At 39.8% G+C, this 22,196-nt stretch overlaps 1 protein-coding gene across 10 annotated transcripts in view; it reads left to right on the forward strand.

Moving 5' to 3' along the window:
• Camk2d (calcium/calmodulin dependent protein kinase II delta) overlaps nt 1-22,196 on the forward strand; it is a 250,826-nt gene that overhangs the window by 178,778 nt on the left and 49,852 nt on the right. For all 10 annotated transcript variants that reach the window (XM_026783940.1, XM_026783944.1, XM_005357251.3 and 7 more), the window contains exons 7-12: nt 5,693-5,795; nt 8,950-9,033; nt 18,969-19,063; nt 20,465-20,587; nt 21,371-21,454; nt 21,913-21,955. In XM_026783940.1, the coding sequence (XP_026639741.1) occupies nt 5,693-5,795; nt 8,950-9,033; nt 18,969-19,063; nt 20,465-20,587; nt 21,371-21,454; nt 21,913-21,955 (532 nt within the window). The remainder of the gene's footprint in view (nt 1-5,692; nt 5,796-8,949; nt 9,034-18,968; nt 19,064-20,464; nt 20,588-21,370; nt 21,455-21,912; nt 21,956-22,196) is intronic.

Genomic DNA, 22,196 nt, shown 5'->3' on the forward strand with positions numbered 1-22,196 from the left:
GGGAGGCAGAGGCAGGCGGATCTCTGTGAGTTCGAGACCAGCCTGGTCTACAGAGCTAGTTCACAGGGAAACCCTGTCTCGAAAAAGAAAAAAAAAAAAAAAAAAACTTAAAGGACAGTCATTTCTGCATAACATTTGTCTAGTTATCTAAAATCCAGTTCATGGGGGGGAGGGGTCAATGCTCTCATTTATTGTGTGTCTAGGGTGTGTGAGGCTGTGAGCAGCAGTGCTGTGGAGTGCAGTTACACCACTACCACTCTGCTTCCTTTGATCAACTCAGCACACTTTACTCAGAGCATAGAAGTAAAGTAAGAGAGAAAAATGGGGTGCAGAATGCTTTCAGTGAACCTGACTGTCTGTGTGTGATACTAGAAGTATGGTTCCTGAATGAAACTCACGTGCCTACATCAGCCGGAAACCCCCTGTTCTCAATACAGGAGACCAGGAATTTGCTTCTGTAAAAAAAAAAAAAAAAAAAAAAACTGAATGAAAGCTAAAACCATCTGTCCTGGTGCACAAATGAAGCAAGTGTAGATGGCATTAAGGCTTTTCAACTAGGGCTAAATCCCACTGAGTTGTTCTGGGAGCTTTGCTCACACCATCTCTGGCAAAAAAGAAAGAGCGACTGCAAACATACCAAAGCAGAGAACAGCCAGCTTCTAGTTAGATTATTGAGATTCTAAAATAAAGGGAAGGAAGCTTAAAAGACCTTTAAAATTCACTGTAGCCCAAATAATAAAAACCCAGAGACAGATATCAGGGTTCAACCTGAAAAACCATGAAAGCAAAGCAGCCAAACCACTAGAGAAGACTAGAGAAGTCTTCCCTCTACCAAGGCTAGGCAACTGCAACTGAGCCCCGATCCTCTGTCTCCTCCCATTTTATATTCCTAGTTAGTGCTCCTATTAAAGGTGTGTGACTCTAGTACTGGGATTCAAGGTGTGAGCAGCCACCACCTTGATTTGTTGCTGCCTCGTTCTTGTGTAGCCTACAGTGGCCTTGAACTCACAGAGATTCAACTGCCCCCGCCTCCCACATCCTGGGATTAAAGATGTGTGCCAACACTGCCTGACCTCTAATGGCTTAGCTTTGCCCTTCTGATCTTTAGACAAACTTAATTTATTAAACATAAATAAAATATCACTATAATTCATTACAAATAATATCTAGGGGAATTTGATAATCAATACCTCACAATAAAATCATGTCTTTTTATGATAAAATATAAAAATATTTAGAGTAAACACTTATTTGACATGTATCACATGAATGCTGGATAAACTCTGCGACTAATGCCCATGTGGTCACTATCTTTTCAGATTAATCTCTTAATAAAGATGGTGCTAATTAAAGACTCGAGATTAAGATCGTGTCTTATGTTTCTTCGGTTTTCTCTTGTTTCATTTAGATATAAATGGCAATTATTTTTTTATTACTTCAAAAGTGTCTTAAAATACCTACCAAATGGACTGCCTTATGAAAATGAACCATTTTTATATCATCAGAATGGAATACCAATACTTTCTTGGTCAATATTCTAATGCTGTAAAATCACAACACGAGCACAGAAACTCTTATAAAAAAGAAAGTAGTTATTGGTGCTTGCTTACAGTTCAGACATTTAGTTCATTGTCATCATGGAGGGAGCATGGTGGCATGCATGCAGACATGGTGCCAGAGAAATAACTGAGAATTCTACATCCAAATCAATAGGCAACAAGAAGAGAGAGACTCTGGGCTTAGAATGAGCATTATGAGACCTCAAAGCCACACTGCCAACAAGGCCATACCTTCTAATCCTTTCAAATAGTGTCACTCCCTGGTGACCAATTATTCAAATCTGTGAGCCTATGTAAAATATTCTCAATCAACCCACACAAGTACTAAATCTATAAAAGAATTATGGGGCTAAAGAGATGTCTCAGTGGGTAAAGTGCTTGCTGCCTGAGCATGATGAACTGATTCTGAATCACTAAGACCATATAAAAGTCTGGTTCTGCACTCCTGTGGCCCCAGCACTGTGAGGCTAGACAGGAGAATCCTGGGGGCTAACTGGCTAGCCAACGTAGCCACTCACCAAGATTCATGTTCAGTGAAAGACCCTGTTTCAGAAAGCAAAGTGGGGTGTGTTAGAACAAAACACTCCATATTGGCTTCTATGTGAACATGTACATGTACCCATACCCCTCTTTCTTTTGGATATTTCTCCATTTATAAACTGAGGGGCTTGAGATTTATTTTCGCTTCCAAGTTTCCACTAGTTCTGAAGGCGGGTGCACAACTTGCTTAAGTAATTCAAGCTATCTGAATAATTTTAATAACTCTTTGCATTCTCCTGGAAGCTATTGCTTTCATATCCATACGGAAACACAGAACAAAACTTGTACACAGTTGCTGCTCATTGCAGCTGATATGCTATAAATGGTTGTTGACACTGAGACCAGATGTCATGGAAAATCCTGCACCATTGGGAAGAAATGGGGTGGGGAAGGAAACCTATGTGTGAAAATGTCAGGAGACGCTATTTTAAAACCAACCTAAAAAGTGATCGCATTGTAAGAGGGTGGGGATCATTGCAAAGTATACAGGCTAACCTAGGGATTAATGTGAACATTTCTTCAGTTTAAAACACGCGTTACAGATTGAAAATGTTTCCGCATGTTGAAATGACCAGCCCCGGGGGATTATAATACCTGATCACCAACATGTATATTGTCCCTACAAAGTATGCTGTTCTTATGATTCACTTCCACTAGCTATTGCCATGAGATACAATTCAGTAGCTTCACGATACTGTTTGAAAGATGAAGGCAGTGATCAATCAACAGCAGGGGTCCATGGGCTGCCCAAGAGTGCAGCATCAAAATGAAAGTGAGGACATGAGTTTTGAATTCACGTATTTTTCTACTTCATCGTTCTACCCACTTCACTCCTGTTGCTGAGTCAGTGTTCATACGCAGGTGTGTGGGAAGATGCCTGCTGATCCTGCCCATCACATTCTTCCTAGGAAGTCAAAGCAATGGGAGAGCAGCAACTGTTATGTGGTAGAAATCCTTCCTAAGGATTGCACCACCACCATTCTAGTTTCCAGATGAAAGTTCGGAGTGAAAACCCAAAACAAATGTGCCAGTTCCCATTAGAAGTTTCTTTAGAAATTATTAGTGAGTCAGCCACCTGCAGCCCCACAGACCATGACAGACAAATTATTCTAACTGCCCTTTCTAAAAAGTCGAAAGAAACCCTACGGAAGTAAAATGAGAGTGACATTTTAAGGGTTTTATTAAAGCTAACCACTTAAAGCAATCTTCAAGTGAAATAATAAAAAGCAGATTCCTGTAATAAAATCAAAAACTGTTCTAACTTTTCAACTTCCATTCCATATTCTCTATGTTATTTTTTCCAAAATCATATACACAGAGGCAAAGCTGTCTGATTTAAAATGTATCTTAATTTTAATTCTTAATCTTAAAATATATCCCATCCCTTGGAAGTAGGCCTGCCTTCTCCTGTCCATAGCTGCTGCTGAACAGTCTTCATGGGTGCCAGGTGAAACTCATATACAAATTCCCATTTTCTTGGATGACTCATGCGTCCTAGAGTGAGGCCTTTTAGGTCATCTCTAGCTAGGAATACTGCCTCAGTCAGAGACTTGAGTTTTCAGGGCATTGTGCATAAAGCCCTGCCCAGAAACTTTTTAGTGTAGTGGGGAGAGTGAAGGCACATTAAATTTTAAAGGGCTTTACTCACTAATGACACTGGCATTTGCTCAAGTGGCTTCTATACCAAAGGTTCTAAAACGACCTTGATTTCTTAAGTGATTGGAACATTTTCCTTGAATGAGTCTGTGGCTGGCAAATTAGATTGGAGTATATGAGCAGGCGTTTCTGAAATCCCAGTCCTTTGGAATGTGAAAGTTCCAAAGAAGGGGAATCAATTGTTGTCTACAGTTCAGTGTGCTTGGTCTAAGTTGCTTATTCCATAAATAAGCAGTAGAAAATTATGTCGATTAAATTAGAAAATGGAAAGGTAGTTAGTTGACCATAAATTTTTGTTATGAAATTAAAATGTCAAAAGTAAATGATTTAACTTGATTAAATACATTAGCACACTGATAAATATCCAAGGTTCCAATTTCAAACATTAAATCATAATAAAAGTTACATCAGCTGAAGGGCTTTCGTATTCTTGAAACATGTTCATCTCAAACTCCAAATTAAACGATGTTTTTGATGTCGACTTAGTTCAAAACCATACTCAAGCCTGAAAAGCTACCAAGGTCCTTTCATATGTCCAGTGGTCACAATAGTAGTGAATCTGATGGCAGTGGGCAGCAATTGCCTGAAGAATTCTGGTATTTAACTGAAACTTGCTTGCTCGCCCTCTAATTTCTTATACATTTAACCTGATTTCTTCTAAACTCTGCTTATGGGTGTTGCTGTCTTGCATGGCTGGCTTGATTAATAACTACTGGCTTAGGCTGTGTTTGCACAAGTCCAAAACAACCCATGAAACTGACAAATCCAACAAAGAGAGAGAAGTCAAATTAAGGAAACTTGTTTGTCAACACATAAACAAAATCATTTGGCTGACGTTTTCATATTTATAGAGAACAGTTTTGGTACTTGGAAGGACCATTGTTTCCCAACTGTTTTGGTGGAGACATAGACTCAAAATTCATGGGTTCTTATCCAAAGCAGGAAGACCTTGGACCATTCTCCCGTGTGTAACCCTATCCAGATACCTGGGTGGGCAAAGCTTCATAATATTCAATACTCTTCTCCTAACCATATCCCCACTCTGTTGTTTAGAATCCATGAGGACTACCAGGGAAATTGAAGGCTCTATCTTGATGCTAGTTTTCAAAATTCCAGTGTGGTTGGGAAACAATGGTGTAGACACAGCCTCGTTCCAAGACTGCTTTGTCAGTCCTTGAGGAAGGATCAACAGCAAAGAAAAATGTTTCTTTCCCGCAGTATTTTAGGTATCTGCATAATATTTTAGTCACACTTTAAAGGAATGTAAGTTACACAGTAAAAAGTGGCTTATAAATTTTTGTTTAAAGCTAACTATAACATTTGGCAAACCGTATACTCTTTCTGCCTTTAAGAATAAACAGATCCTTAAAGACAGCCATTTCAATACATAATTCAGAGTAAGTCTCTAAAATTTGTGCAGAAATTGTTTGGAAACATTGAGGAATCAAAATCACTGCATTTGAGTCCAAACTCTTACAAATCAAGTGCGATTTAATTTGCTGTTTCATTTGCCAAATGTCTGTAGGTTGATCCAACTCTGGTTATCATCTTGCCAGGTTTCCTCCTGCTGAAAATGTCTGTGCTTTGTTAGGCTTCTAAGTCCGTGTCAGTGGCCAAATGTGCACTTGAATGGTCCTTGGAGGCATGTGAGCAGGTGAAGCCAGCGGCTCTACTAACTGCATCCCTCCCCATTGCCTCTGCAGTACCCAATGCATCTGTCTGAAGCCTGCATCCATGGTTCTTCTCCATAGTTTTCTAACCATCCTTTCCCTGGGATTTAGGAATGGAAATCTCCACAAGAGACAACAGTGCATGAGTTTGTTTCCCAAACCCCACCTCCCCGTTTAATCTTGTACAAATGTCGGTCATTTTAAGTAGTTGCTTAAAATAGATTCTCAATTTAGTCTCTCTCTCTCTCTTTTTCTTTCTAAATAAAGCCTGAGAATTTGCTTTTAGCTAGCAAATCCAAAGGAGCAGCTGTGAAACTGGCAGACTTCGGCTTAGCCATAGAAGTTCAAGGCGACCAACAGGCGTGGTTTGGTGAGTAGGGCTATTCTCCTTCCTGTAACTGTGTTCTCCCAGCCTGGAACTCCAGGTTCCTGACACCACTTTCTAGCCAGAGGACAGTAGCCATGGTCATCCAGCAGCTTCTTCACTAATTCTAAAACATGGAACCTGATATTAAATTAGTCATAACCAGAAAATATTGCAAAAACAGGCCATGTATACCTTTTCAAAAAGTTCACGGTAAAAGGGATTCTGTGCTAAGACTCAGTAGGAGGGTTTTAATACAGAATGTGACCTCCACACATGTTGCAGATGCATGCACTAGCTCTTCACAGTAATAATAAATAGTATTTTTCATATTTAATCTAGAGATGGTAGTTCGTGTTTATCATCCCCACACTAGGGGAAAAGAGACAGACAGCAGGACCCTGGAGCTCACTGAGAGGCCAGCCTAACCTCCTTGGTGAGCTCTAAACTATTGACTCACCCTGTGTCAGAGAGCAAGGTGGATGGTACCTAAGAAACTAAAGCTGAGGTGTTCTTTTGGCACACACGTTATGGTGCATACTGAAAAATATAAATAAACCTTTTATTTATTTTTAATTCTCATTTTCAGTTCCACGAACTTTGGTCCTTTTATTCACTTTTCACTCTATAATTCTGGTCTCTTTAAATAGTGGCCAAAACTATGAGAATTAGCATCCAGTGTAGCACATTTGATAAACTGTAAAAAAAGTAAAATAAAATAAATTTCCACAGAAATGTTCACATACATCCCATTTATCCTAAGGTACGGGGTGCAAAATATATCTGCAATATTATTTTAGCATCATATTATTGCTCTGGCAGCAGAGGCTCTACAAAAATCTTGCATCAAAGAAGATTTTCTTAGTTACTATCATGTCTCTCATTTTAAATATTGAGTGATTTTATGAATGAGAAGACAATCTAATGGATATATTTCCGATAAGGTGATATTTCTGTTTCTTTCTTTGTCTGTTTTGATACTCCTATTACTTCTTTGAAGTAAAATCATGCTATCTCTGGAGAAAGCAAGTTCTTATTAACCTTGATAGCATTTATCACAATAATCCTACATTCCTAGGAGCTAAATTCCCTGATGAATAAAACCTTGTCTACTGTATTCCAGAATGCTGTATTCATGAGGTCATTGTTCAGTGTATTGTGTATGATTTTGAATATTCAGGACTAGAACCAACAGGCAGCTCAAGTAATAGGGGTTCTCAGTAAGGATAATAATGATAGCATTCTCGTGGAACTTAGTCTCAGAGTGAGGGTTCACATAGTTTATATCTGGAATACTTAATTATTTATCACTTTATAACCCAGGTTGTCTTGAACCCACACTCCTCTGATCTCAGTACCCCAAAATGCTGGGATTTTATTCATGTGTGTCTCCATGCTCAATTTGGTCTTTTTATTTTTTTACTCGTTTGTAGTAATTTTCTTCTATGTTTTTTTTCCAAGGAAAATATCATTAATTCTCCCGCACTTGGCCAGTTGTAAGACAAATAGAAGTTGACTAGTCGTCAATTGTGGAATACATGTATGTCTTGTAAAAGTGAAATCAAAGGACACAAATATACACATCTAATGAGACCAATGATGGAACAAAAATGAGATGCAAGTATTAGCTTCATTGTAAGAATGAGAAGTTGATTTCCAGGAGAACTAGAAGAGGCTAGTCAGGTCATGTGTATTTGACCATCAAACACACAGTCTGTGTGTTTGAGAGGGATCTGAATGCACACGCTCAGGACACTAGTCTTCATTAGATTTTAGATGATTTTTTTCATTGGATTCTCTTTGTGTACTATTCAAGAGTTGGAAAAGAGTGGTGAGCATGGAAAGGGTAAGGACCATATACCTGACCATTTTAAAGCCACTTGCAAGAATTGTACCCACCCCTACTTTGCAATGATCCCACATTATGTCTTTGGGTAATCCTTGAGCTACAGGTGGTGGAACCTCAGTGGATTCATGATGCCTTGTAAAACTTAGGCTCAGAGGGACCCTATCCTGGAGCCCTTTCTCATGGTCCATCACTTTCTTCCAAACAGATGAGAAAAGTACTAAAATGAATGAAGATTAGGCCAAAGAAAATCCTTTGGCTTAAATTCAATCCAATTTTGCTTGTTTCTGTTTTAAAGTAGTAAGTATAACTTCATTGCAGAAATGAGGACTCACTCATTTCTTGGATACTTTGCCTTCTGGTAAATAAAGACTGTGATTTGACATTAGTTTGTGGTCAGAGGATCTTCTGATTGTGTGTGTGTGTGTGTGTGTGTGTGTGTTTTTAAGAAACTTTCCATTTTCCATTTCTTTTTGCCTTTTAAAAGAACACTTCCAAATGAACATAGTTACCTTTGTTATTTTTTAAGTGTTCTCTACTTGAAAAACTCATTTTCAGGAATAGAAAATATTTTCCACTTGAGTCTACTTACAGATTTTATTGTTGCTCAAGCATTCCTTATCAAATTCTACACTGCTTTATATAATGCAAAGCTTTCTCTGCCATCAGCCCTCTTCATTGTGTCTTCTGGAGGTGGCAGTCTCCTTGGTTGGTGTTCAGTGGTGATTCATCTGATTGTCCTTGAGTCTCCTCTTAGTTCCCAGTTATTTATTAGTACACATTGAACTGATCCATTTCTGGGCTTATTTCTTCTCTGAATGTGAGTCTTTCCGTTACTGGTAGCCCTGTCCACCTTCATGGTTCTGTACTGACGGACTAAAGGATGTCCCTTTTAAAAAATATTTTCTGGAGATCTGCTTTTGATTTGTCCATAGTATGTAGTTGTTCCGTCCCCCTCTTTTATAGGGTGACTGATTGCCAGAGGCATTTGGGTGTCATCTTTGCAAGAACTAATCTGCCTCCAGTTTTCTCATTATTTCTTTACAGCCATAGTTTAAACTTCAATATAAGTGATGTCAAAACATCTAAACAAAAGTAGTGTCAGCATATTATAGTAGATTGACCTCCACACCTCCAGGGTGTTTGTGTATATGTGTCTGTGTGTGTGTGTGTATGTTTTAAATAATCTATAAGGTAGGACAGGCAGAGCTTATCTTAAGTTAAAGAAGTCCCTAAATCATTCTTTCTTCGCTGGCCATTTCTCACTGATGTTGTCATGCCAACCCTGACTCATGAGCTTCTCTTTTCCCCTAGGTTTTGCTGGCACGCCTGGCTATCTTTCTCCAGAAGTCCTGCGTAAAGATCCTTATGGAAAACCAGTGGATATGTGGGCATGTGGTAAGAAATTGTATTGTCCATTCGGGGTACAATAATAAAACATGAAAGACTGACTAACTTAAATACCTAAACATGTATTTGTAATGGTTCTAGAAGCTGGACAAATTATGGTTATGGTGTTTATGACTTGCTGTCTAATAAGGGTGTACTTCTGGATTCATAGATACCCATCTTCTCTATGAGGCCACACATGGTAAAGGGGCCTTTCTCATAAGAGCTTGCTCTGAGTCCTGAGGCCTTTTCTCTACCAAAGGTTTCACTATTGACTTCATCACAGTAGCAATGAGGATTTCGGCATGGGAGCTGGGGGAAGGCACAAATGCTCTGTAGCAAGAAGAGCTGTTAGGCTTGAACTCAGTATGTCTCGAACTTTAGACCCCTAAAGATAGATGGATAGGTAGGTAAGGGGTAGATGTCTGTTCCCGATGAGGTCTGGAGTGGGCAGATTGACACTTCTCTGGTGACTCCAGTGCTTTATCGAGGAACCCTGAGGACAGAGATGCAGAGAGCCTTGTTTGCAATGTTGCACACTTACTCTCCTGAGCCACCCAGTCCTTCAGAAAGAAACCATCTGCCTAGGATGCTTGGCGAGAAGTACCGGAATGAGAGTCAATCTTGAACATAGCGAATGAATGAGGTTTGATTCCAACCCTAACCTGTCCAGCCCTAATTTAAAACGAAACAAAACATCCTGGGCAGACCCAGCCACACACTGGGGAAAACTGCAGCATCATTTCTTAGAGTAAATCTCTATGTGTTGACTCATTCTTCAAATAGACAGAGGATTGGAATAAGAGGATGCTGCCAGTCGTTCTGAAATGTTTTTCTAGTGAGGCTCTCTGCACAAGCCAGTGTCCTGTGCTCCACAGTCTCCTTTGTGCTCTCTAAAAACAAGTGGGAGCTGCTAACGTTTGGCAATAGCACTCTGTAGGCTTGTTTCAGTGCCCTGTTTGCCGGCAAACCAAGAAGACAGTGATTAAAAATTGATTCATAGGTTCTGGAAATAACTTCCTCGGTTCAGTTTTGGTTTGGTTTATGTTGGAATGATAAACAATACCATACTCTATTCCTTGTCAGATTTCAGATTTCCATCCCCCAAAGCAACTTGATATTGAATGCAAACTGATGGGATCCTGTGTGTTCTGAGTTCCCTTCATATCCAAAAAGGCAGCTACAAGGAGCTGGATTTTCTTCATACCTGACTGCCGGTCTTTGGTTCTCAAAGGCTCTAATATCTGAGCTCCCCTGCCCCATTTTGCTTTAAAAAAAAAATATTATACCCTCCCAGAGTTGTGAGAGGGCTAGACAAGGCACATATTAAGGGAAAATGTTTTCTGGTGGATAAAGCAGTATGAAATGCAAAGAGGCACCATTATTCTTGAGAGTTAGAAGTGACACTTAATCAAAGACTAAGGCCTTAGTTATATCCCAAATGCTCTCTTCCCCCTGCCCTCCTCAAGCTGGACTCCAAAGTGCCTGTGAGCAAGAGCTGGTGCAAACTGTTCTTATCCAAACTGAATCCTAATGAGGTCAAAACTCAAATATTTCCCTTATACTGAATTAACTCTGAGCTTAGATCTGTTTCTGCTGATGAACTTCCAGCAGATTGGACCAAGATTCAGACTGACTGACAATGGCAGGCCTTATGGAGTATAGTCATATTTTTGAAATATTTTAAAATATAATAGAGTCATATTTTCGTGAAATATGGGGCTGTGGAGAGGAAAGGTTATGCTCCGATGTTAAACTCTATAGTGACTGTGTGGTCAGTTACTGGTCCAGAACAAGGGGAGAATTATTTCAGTATTAGGGTCAGGGTTCCAGTTCTGGGAGTCTTAAAAAGCTAGACTTGGCCACCCACTCTAAACGCTAGTTAGAGACTACTAGATTGAAAAGCATAGTAAGCATATTTAACCAAGGTGACCATACTGACAAAAATGAAAAACAGGGGTCTGTGATCCCAGGTCTGTTTGAGGTATTGGTATGGACTTCAGTGTAAGGAGCAGGAGAACTGTAACAAGAAAGCAAGATGGATGCATGATTGAGAACCCTGGGTCACGTGTGTCTCGTTTACTGTCTCGGTTCTGCTTTGGCAGTGGTTGAAGAACTCTTTATTCTTAGAGGGACACGCTGGTCCTGTGAACTGCTCCAGGATGCAGTCTGGCCATCATGGATAATTGTCTCCCTTTAGGGGTGGTCTGTCCTATTGGACTTTGCTGCAGTTGGAATCCAAGGTAGCTGGAGGTATAAGACAGTGGCTCTGGTTTGTGTGGCTTTGGCCTTGATGAGGAATCATCTGGGTTGACTGTGGCAAGCTGCTAGGTAGATATTCCGTGAACAATTAACATACCTATGAGGGATTAAACGGGACTCTGACCCGTAGCACAGAGTAGACATAAAATAGAAGGGAAGTGATGTAGGCTTTCATCCTTCTTTCAGTCACCTTGTGTGCCCAGAGGAGGAGGCGTGAGTGCTTTATAGGAACAGTAACCCGTGGTTGGCACAGGTGTATCAAGCGCTTGTGTGTGAGTGTGTGTGTGCACCTGTTTCGGTAGATACTCATCTCTGGCTTGCCAATCCCATGTAATTCTTCCATCCTGGTTTTCCTCCATACTCTGCCATCTTGGTCCTCCCTCCCTCCCGTCCATTTGGTAGCATATGCCATGGTAGGAATAACACACACATCTCTTCAGCTGCTTGCTGTAAGAGAGTCGAAATTCTTTGTTCTCTTTGTCTCAGCCTACTCTTAAAAACGGAGATAGCATAGGGCTTGACTCAGCACTGCCAAAGAGATGTGAAAAGATTCGCTTAATGCATGCTTGTCACTCTTACGATTGTTACTAGAAAGTTATTTTTTTGTTTTTGTTTTGCTTTGTTTGTTGGGATGGACTTTCTGGATAACTGGTGTAGGCTTATTTTAGAAACAAATTTTAATAGCTAATTTAACATTACAAGCAATTGTGATAATTGGGTGAATATTATAATGACCTCATGATTTTCTGAATATCAAATTCTCTCTGTGTGTCTCTCCTGTCCTCCCCTTCTTTTTCTCCCGTCTTCTCTCTTTGTCACCTCACAGGTTTCAACGTCTTATTTTCTGTGCCCAGAGTCTCCTTCTGCTTTCCTCTGTGCTGTCCTTTGCTTTCTTCTCCCGGATTTTTGCAAGCAGCAGGAGGCCTTTGCATTAAGCAAGGTTTCAGCTGGAGCATGAATCTGTAATCAGTTCCCATTTCCTTCAGAGACTATGGGCAACCTTTAGTTAGAAATTCAATTAGATATTTTCATAGCACATATTTAGGGAAGTGATCACTACTGTACATAGTATAAGTATTATTATTATTATTACACTTCTGGGCCATTGTTATTGGTTTCAGCTGACTGCTTCACCATTTTATTGTGTCATCTCACTCAGATGACATGACAAAATATTAAATTTACTTTAGTTATAAAATGTTGTCTTCTCCTTGCTTATCTGTTTTTCAGCTTATGGTATACCTTGAGGGTAAACTTTTCATCATCAGGTCTCACTTGCCAACTCATTCTTTTCAAAAATAGGTACTGCATTGTGAGCTAAGAAATGATGCTAGTCAATTTAAAAAAAAAATTCCAGAGACTAAGCTATGATTTTATGTGAACTAAGCTATAAACATTTGCTAAAACAAGGTCTTTGTCATCCTAGCAGTTGACACAGAATGGAGTGTCCCCCAGCGTGGGCGCAGGGACTAAAGCAAGGCTGTGTAGTATTCAAAACATCTACTTGTCTGCACTTGGGAGTTCTCAAACACCGTCATTACCTTGCTTTTATGATCTCAGAGTATGGTCTGCTTGATAACTGGTCTTTGAAAGCAACCAGTCCATTAGTGAGATGTAAATTGCAGACACAAAGGAAGCCAGAACATAACACTGTGCTCTGCCATTACCAATACTAAATTGGTTTTAATGGTTTTCCTTGTATTGAAGTGGCTTCCATAATTCCCTACTGGGATGAGCAAATGTTTATAGACAGCACTGGATTGCTGGATTTTAGTATGCTCCTTCGCGAAAAATTCCTTGAAACTAAAGGAGAGAAGGAAGAGGGGCAAGTCTGGAAGCATAGGCCTGCCTTCAGGAATATATTTATGCTTCTTCCAACTTTATCTGTCTCATTAGATATCTCTCTGAATGGTCATAAGTAACAGTATATCAGTGACTGTCACAGAATGTACCATGACTTTGGCCAAACCGTTGGACTACTATGGAGTATGTATCTTCTCTTCTTGCATAGTGAACTGTGTCTGTAACCACAGGGACATAGCCTTGTCAGGCTTCAGCTGAAATAAACCAACACTGGGCATTCGTTAGTCTGACATCCCAGCCCAGTTGATAAGCACGCCACTACTGTCAGCTCTGTGACATCCTGACACTGGGCCACCTCTTGAGAGCTTGACTGCCTCACCGTTTATCACCATCGTCAGCAGTCACCACCCAGGGGACCTTGACTTCAAATATAATCTCTACCGCCGTCCTCCTGCTCATACCACACAGTGTTTTCTTACATTTCTCTTAACTGAGTATGTGCAGTTTCCTGAATTTGGTGCCCTTCAAGACGTGAACCACAGATTATGCTTAAGTATGATCTGAAGTCTTATCAACACTTCAGCTTTCTGGAACATGCCCCAGAAGTACTGAATGAAACTCTCTGAGGTCATATGATCCTATAGTCCCACTCTTGGGTGTATATTCAAAAGGCTTGGAAATAAGAGTCTTGAAGAAACGGTGTCTGACTGTATTCATAGCAGCATTTTATCTCCACAAGGTGGTGAATAAATCTATTAACAAGTCTATCAATTAAGCACAAGGTCATACACAACAGAATATTATATAGCCTTAATATTTATATTTATATAGCCTTAAAAAGAAAGAAAATGTTCTCACAGGCGCTACTATATAGATGAACACCAATGGCATTACCTTAGGAAAATAAAAGAACAGTATAAAAAGAGAAGCCCTGTGTGATTCTGTTCAGGTGAAGTTTCTGGAGCACTCTCATTTGCAAAGCCTGAAAGAAGAAAAGTTTCCGTGTTGAAGACGCAAGCCTTCTGGAGAGATGCTCTTCTACTTGGAACCACCGAACTGCACCCTTGAAAACCACGCATCTAGTTCTTGTACATTTTCATATTCTATTTTTAAATATAATGGTTTCCTTTTTTAAAAAAATGTGATAGAAAAAGTCTGCCAGGTAAAGTCCAGGATCTTGCGTTTTCCAAGCTTGCCAAAGGATTCTGATGATCACTACATCTGAGTCAGCCAGAGTCTCCTCTGGGACAGCAGCTTTTAGGGTTTGTACGCAGCACAGCAGAGGTTGCTGGCAGCTGGCATCCAGGTTGCTGGGAGGAAGCAGCATGGAGCAGTGAGTAAACAGCACAGTTGTAGGACTGACTAATAGTTTTGGAAGCTGGGAGGCAAAGATGAGGAAGGCAGCATGGTGGTTCTAGTAAGGACTCTTCCAAATTACACGCTGTCACCTTCTTGCTCTTATTCTTCAGCTAGTCTCTGACCTACCTCTGAAGGGCACCAATTCTTTTCCTGGGGTCTCGCTACCTTTCATTTCCAGAAAGCATCACAGAGGGGTTAGGGTTTCAACATACAAATTTTTTTGAGAGGACTTGGGCATGCAATCCATTGTATGTCCTCCTCGGTAATCTTGGCCAGATACCTGGACCTTCTATTTGGGGAAATACTGACACTTATTATTAATCTTTGCCAACCCTATTCCATGGCATAGATAGTTCTGTCCTCTGAGAAATGACTTTTGTCCTGCTGGCTTTCATTTTTCTACGGCATTTCCACCCATCATTTCTGTTGAGTGTTTTCTTTCCTTGATTTTTTTTTTGCTTTTGTTATTCTGTTTTGTTTGTTTGTTTGTTTGTTAAAAGCATTGCAAGATCTGTGTGAGCCAGGCTTATCCCTCTGGCTAATTGTGCATGTCTAAATCATCCTGTGGGCGAACCATATAGTGGACTCCACTCGCCAAGATGAAATAGATGTCTTGGATGATTTCTCCCTTAACTTTCCCCAGCTTCTCAACTTTTCATCCTTTTTTCTTCCATGACAGCAGTCTTTAGAATGTTTGATCATTTGTGTGATTACAGGCTTAATCATTTTTTTCTAACATTAGCTTTCATTAAAATAAGTTTGGAATGTTCTTGATAATGTAGGCTTTCTGCCTAATCAGTAATCAGTGCTTCCCCAAACTCTAATTACTCGAGCATCTCTCATCTCCTCCAAGCACAAATTAACACATAAGCCAAAGAAAAATAGGCAGCATCACTTAACAGTGTTACATGAAACCGATTGTATCTAGAACAGTTTTTAAGCTGTTGGTTTTAGGAATATCCAAATTTACAAAAGGAGAGAGTAGCACAATGAACAGATGGTCAAGGTTACTTCATCTTACCCTCAATTATTCCCCGATCAGAGATTGTTTTATTCCAAATCTAAAAGTCGTGCCAATATATCTGTACAAAAAAAGAATTTATTTGTAAGTGTAGAAATAATGCAACTTGCTAAAAATTTCACAGTAATAGCTAGTATAACCATCTTCGCATTTTCCCTATCACTTTCTTGGCTCACAAGTTTGTTATTCATTGGTTATCTTTAGTGTCTTCCATCTCTCTTTATATGTAGGTTCCACCACTGTGTCTCCCTTCACCCATTTTCAATGTCTTTGTCTCTTCACAGAGCACACATAAGTGGCCACCCTTACTACTAGTATACCATTTGCCCTCCTATCACTTGCAATAGCTGATTCCACATCTTGGTCAAGGGGACTACAGGAGTATCTTGTCACTCCGGAAGACAAGAAAAAAACTTACTGGTGTTCACCAGACCTAGGAGGCAAACTCATTTCCACCTAGGAAGAAAAGTACCTGCAAGGATTTGAAAGTGTTACTCTTGGCAAGAGTTACTCTGCTTACTCTTGGCAAGCCTGCTAGTAACTCAGCCTCTATATATCTCCTTTCCTTTATCTGTAAAATGCTATAGTAGCATATTTACCACTATATAGGATTAAATGGAATAATGCAATAAATGTGGTAAACATTATTTATGAAAAAATTTTATGAGGCAGTGTTATCATTATGCTACAACTCTGCTAGCCATTCCTTATTAGACCAGAACTATGATTCAGAAAACCTTGAACTCTACTGAACAAATCCAAAGAAGTCTACAGAATACTTGAAAGAAGCATTGACAATTTCACCTCAGTTATTCAATAGTACTTTCTTTTCTACACCTTCAAGTCTAAAGCATTTTTTTTATTTCTAAGATTTATACTACTCTATCAAAGGTCTATTTTCTGTAGAAACCCCTTTTATCATTTATCAAATAGCTAAATCATGAGATTGTGTGACTTTCTGGGGAGCTTTCTAGACAAAGTTATACTCAACTCAAATACGGCACCAGCAACAGATGAAAGAAAGAACTACACCAAAGTCCAAGCTGGTGAGTTTACTGGTACTACCTACATGAGCGTGGATGATTCAGAAGCATGCGCATCACCAAAATCTCACAAAAGCTGCAGTCCCTGAACTCTGTACCATGCGAAGGCAGCTTGACCAGTGGGAGAGTCTCCTCTCCACAGCAGTGCTCACTGCCTAAATAACGTTGGTGAACGAGGGCCTTGGGAATCTTTTAAGTTTTAGGGACTTTATCAGATACGATTTGTGAGTTGCTTTCTTCCTGACCCTTAAAGAGCCTGCTTCCAGGATGAAGAGTTTTGATAGAGAACTTCCTGAGCCTTAGCAAGCCTGCCTGCAGTGTGGAGTGTTTCGGTCTTGGGGAAAATGGTGCAGTCTGTGCAGAATATGCATTCACAGCTCTCCCTTGGGCAAAAGGCCTTCCTGAGCTCCCGCTACCCAGAGAAGTGATGTCAGATGCCAGCTGAATATAAAAGCCCTAGGAAAGAAAAGTCGGAGTCAGAGTGCAAAATACCTCAGTTGTGAAGTTGATTAATCATTTTGTAACATCCTAACTCCATGTTTATATGAGAAATTGTCCAGCTACACCAGACTCTGTTGACATTACAAAGCAAGCGTTTTTCTTCACTCCTTGAACTGTAGGTGAGAACTAAAACTACTCAAAGTGGGTTTCTTTTCCACTCATCCTAGAAAAATAAGTATGGTTATTGGTCATCACTGTCACCATCATCACTGTTGAAGCATCTGCTCCATGAGATAATAAATACAATATGAAAATTAAGTTTGTGCACATTAGTTCTATAATAGTACAATGTATGAAATAAATTTTTAGTCTTTGTGTAGAAGATATGATAGTTTTTCTTAAATGAATATTATTTAAAATATTTTATTCCATGCTAGTGACCTTCTCATGACTAAGGCAAATTGTCACAGATAATCAGCTTACAAGGATAGCAGGTTTATTCTGGATTAAAGTTCTGTAAGTTGCAGTCCATGAAACAGTGGCCTCCAAAACATTTGGGTCTGCCTATGGTGAGCAAATGGCTAGCTCATGGCCAAAGCACATGGCAGAACAAAACCACTTAACTAATGAACAGAGAGCAAAAGAGAAAGGTGACCAGACTCCAACATACCCAATCACTTGGAGATCTCTGTAAGCCTTACCTCTTAATAATAGCTCCTCAGGGACCAGTACTCTACACCTGGGAACATTCAAGATAAAGACCATCTGTTGCAAGGAGAGGACTGCTTGTTTGTCCCGGCCACCCAGAACCAAAATAATCACACAGAAAATGTATTAATTAAATCATTGCTTAGCCCATTAGCTTTAATTTCTTATTGGCTAACTCTCACATCTGAATTTAACCCATTTCTATTAATCTGTATATCGCCATGTGGCAGTGGCTTACCCGCAAAGCATGTCTATTTCCTGGGGTTGATCCATGGTGTCTCTCTGACTCTGCTTTCTTCCTTCCAGAATTCAGTTCCATCTTCCCTGCCTACCTATGTTCTGCCCTATCAAAAGGCAGGGGCAATTTCTTTATTCATTAACCAATGAAAGCTGCACATGGACAGAAGGACCTCCCACACCAACCACCATCCTGCCGTGTGACTCTATAGAGTGTTGTTGTTTGGTTAGCTTTGCATGGATGGATTTGGTTGTTTGTTGGTTTGTTTCACAGTTCTGAGGATCAGACCCGGCAGGGATTCACACAGCCTATAGATTATTTCATATACACAGAACTGCATAGATTAGTGAATTACACAATTCTATTAAACAGACCTGAGCATGCACAGACTTTGATATCTGTGGGGTGATCCTGGAACCAGTCTCCTCTGTGTACCAACAATGCCTTTAGTTGCATTATTTTTGCAATAAATTGCAAATTGTAGTACAACTGTGTACACATGACTTTGGACTTTTCTTGTAATTTCACCCTTCCCTTTCCTTTCACTTTCCTATAATATATGCATCTTTGGTGAATTCTAACTATTTAATAGAAAAAACTTTTAGTATTGAAAATTCATATTATTGAAGAGAAGACAGTTATGTCTTTTTATATATTACCTGCATTCTAAGGGGAACTGGTTATTTAGACCATGAATTTATAACCAGGACAGTACATTCAACAAAGGTACATATTGTCAGGCAAGTAGTAGAAGTAGACAGTAGAAGATTAAGTATCAACCTGTATAGAATCTATATGGAAAAGAATTCAGGGAGGCAAAAAAAAATTGTCCTCCAAAATGACAGGTGTATTTCATCTTTAGGTGTTGCCTTGTCCACCTCTTTATAATGCTTTGTCCCATGAAATGGAATGACAAGGTGTCAGAGTGGAGCACATGGGAGGGAGTAAGGGAAGGGAGGCCTCAGGACAGGTCACGGTGTGTCTCTCTGGAGTCATCCCCACTTCCTCAATGTCTTAACACCGCAGCAGTCAGCCACATTTGACTCATTGTCTCTTGTGATCTCCTCAGGTGTCATCCTTTACATCTTGCTGGTGGGGTACCCACCCTTCTGGGATGAGGACCAGCACAGACTGTATCAGCAGATCAAGGCTGGAGCTTATGATGTATGTAATAAGTATTCATACAGCTTTGGATGAGGGTTGGTCGGTTTACTGCCAGGGCCAAGGGTTGTCGTTCTTATTTTTGTTACTAACAATTTTATATTCTGTCATTTGACAACCAGTGTGAGGCAAATATTTCTTAGCATGTGAAGAACATGCTAATTATATTAGATATTTTATATCTAATATAAAATATACCTATGTGCAAGGAAGATTAACTATGAAAATTAGTTATGATAAGCAATGGATTGGTGTAAAATGTTTATAGTTTCAAACCACAAATTTAAGTCATTATAACTAAAACTCAAACACATCTTTATTAAACATAATAAGGAGCTATTGTAAGCAATATTTTTGACAGTGGGAAGTAAGTTTATTTTTTGTGTAAAATTCATATTTCAGGAGTCAGTGAATTTTGGGGAAGTATTTCTGCATCTTGTTGCTTGTAGAAGTGTTTTTTGGATAAGATGTGTGGTCAGTTGGGGAGAGTCCAGGTGGCTGAAACAGATGAGTTAACACGTCACAGCCCAATTTGTTCAACTTTTGAAACATTGTGTCATGTGTGTCAGGTGGGGGTTGTCATAAAGAATAGCATAGCTGTAGCTACTGCATTTCCGGGCATATGTATCTCGTCAATTTTCTGAGCATACTTCTCAGATGTAATGGTTTCCTGCAGTTCAAGAAGTTGTAGTGGATGTGATTGGCATCAGTTGACCAAACAGTGACCACAGCCTTATTTTAGGGGGCAAATTTGGCCTTGGGATATGCTTTCGATCTGTTTCTTGGCACAGCCACTGTCCAGCCAGTTCTTGTCTGCAGTCTGCTCTTCTTCCTATCACCGTATGATAAGAAGTGGTTTCTAGTTGGATAGAATGAGAGATGATGGCCGCTCAAGATAATTTCTTTCTCCAGTCAGCACATGGGGCCCATTTATGATCATGGCTCTCTTGCAAGCATTATTTCTAAGTGTTGTAGGAATTCACACATTAATATTTTATACATGCTCATGTAAAAGCCAGTGGACCAAATTGAAAAAAAGAACCATGACCAGCTTTATCTTATTAGTTATTCTTTTTGTAGCACTAGCCATTGTTGTGAATTGATCTATTTTTTTTAATAATGAGAAAATTTATGAAGCAATACACTCATTGCAGAAATGAGGACCATGTTTGGCTTTTCTCTATTTGACTCAGGGTGTGTGTTGTTGTTGTTGTTGTTGTTTTTAAGACAAGATTTCATGCGTTCCAGGTTATCCTTGAGCCTCTCTGTTACTGAGGCTTGACTGGAAGTCCTGGTCCTCTGCCTCTGCCTCTGCTTCCCAGTGTTGAGATTATAAACCTGTACCTACATGCCTGGTCTGTGCGTCTGTCTCTACAAATGTCTTACTAATTTCTGTCGTTGAAGTTTCCATCACCAGAATGGGACACAGTGACTCCTGAAGCCAAAGACCTTATCAACAAAATGCTTACCATCAACCCTGCCAAACGCATCACAGCCTCTGAGGCTCTGAAACACCCATGGATCTGTGTAAGTCACTTTCCCATATGCCCTAGGAGCCAAACCAAAAAGTAAACTCTTAGTCGGTTTTTATAGATTTTAAATAATCTTGCAAAAAAAGGTGAAGCTTAATGCCTTTTTGGTCTCATGGTATTTAAGAAATGAATTTTATAACAATGAAAGTCACCATTTGCCTATAGCAAACTCAAAATTGTATAAATGGCTAAATAAGTATTGTTGGCAGTAACAGGAATGAGTAATTCCCATGCCAATTATTGATTAGACTCATGAGCAGGGAATAAGAAAATGATACTAGGATAATATATCCTAGAAAGAAAATTTTGACAGAGTCCAAATATTTATCACTAAAGAGCTTTAAAAATGTATGAGGTTTAGAAGCTAGAGGTAGTTTTAGGTAGTCTGAGTTTCTTGCAGAAGCCCTAAGGAAAAACAAATCATAAGGGGATCTAAAAACTCCAGTAAGTTCCTAGGGTTGAGAATGAAATATTTAGGTAATGATAAAATGCTGAGCAAATGGAAGGTATTCTAATAGAAATATAATGGAATGCTTACTGAAATGCTGATCTGAGGAGTTAATGATCTTCATCTCTGCCCCTTCTCTTCGTCAGTGTTAGATCAAAGTCATTCATGGTCTTTATGAAATCATGCTTTGTTGTAGGAAACTCGGGCAGTTGGATCCTTGCAAGTTGCCTGCATGGGTGCAGGCGCCCTTAGGAAAGACTGGAAGAGACTCTTTATTGTCTTTGGTATGCTTTAACTATCCTTAAGTTGCTCTCTCCCCTCTCCTTCCAGCAACGTTCTACTGTGGCTTCCATGATGCACAGACAGGAGACCGTGGACTGCTTGAAGAAATTCAATGCTAGACGGAAATTGAAGGTAAGAAATTTGACAATGTTGTGTGCTGGGGTTGGGAAGGTTGATTTGGTGAGGTGGGGAGAAAAGTACTGTAAGGGAAGTTTTACCAGAGCTTTTGATATTGTTGACCTCAACAGTTAGTCCTGCGGGACCTGAGGGAAACTGGGGGTGCTCCGTAATCAAGCCCGGGGTGAGAAGTGGGCTGGATGCGGTAGTGTGTGCTGTGGTTTCTCTCCTTGGAGGAAACAGCTGTGCAGTCTGATCTAAATCTGACTCAGACCGTTAGAGCTGTCCCAGCATCCTGAGAACCACAGACTAACACTCTCAGGAAGCCAAAAGGAAAAAAAAAAAAAAAAGCAGACAATCTGAAGTCCTGTCTCAGAAAATAAAGCTAGGAGATTTGTTAGTCCCTGCTATGTATTTTTAGGTCAGAGATTTGTAGAGGCAATTATGATCTTGATCTCTGTTTTCTTTGATAGGGTGCCATCTTGACAACTATGCTGGCTACGAGAAATTTTTCAGGTATACATATTTGAACTCTGCTCTTTGTCTTCACTTCTTCTCTAGTATTTGTGTGAGTGTGTTTTAAAAGGAATTTAGAAAGTCTACTAACTACAGGTAGTTATCTCACACACACAGATACATACATACATACACACACACATATATTTAGAAAGAGAGAGGGAGGGGAGAGAGGGAGGGAGGGAGACACACACACACAGAGAAAGAGAGAGAGAGAGAGACAGAGAGAGAGAGAGAGAGA

This window comes from Microtus ochrogaster, chromosome 21, assembly GCF_000317375.1.
Source record: "Microtus ochrogaster isolate Prairie Vole_2 chromosome 21, MicOch1.0, whole genome shotgun sequence".
In the NCBI taxonomy this organism is placed as follows: Eukaryota; Metazoa; Chordata; class Mammalia; order Rodentia; family Cricetidae; genus Microtus; species Microtus ochrogaster.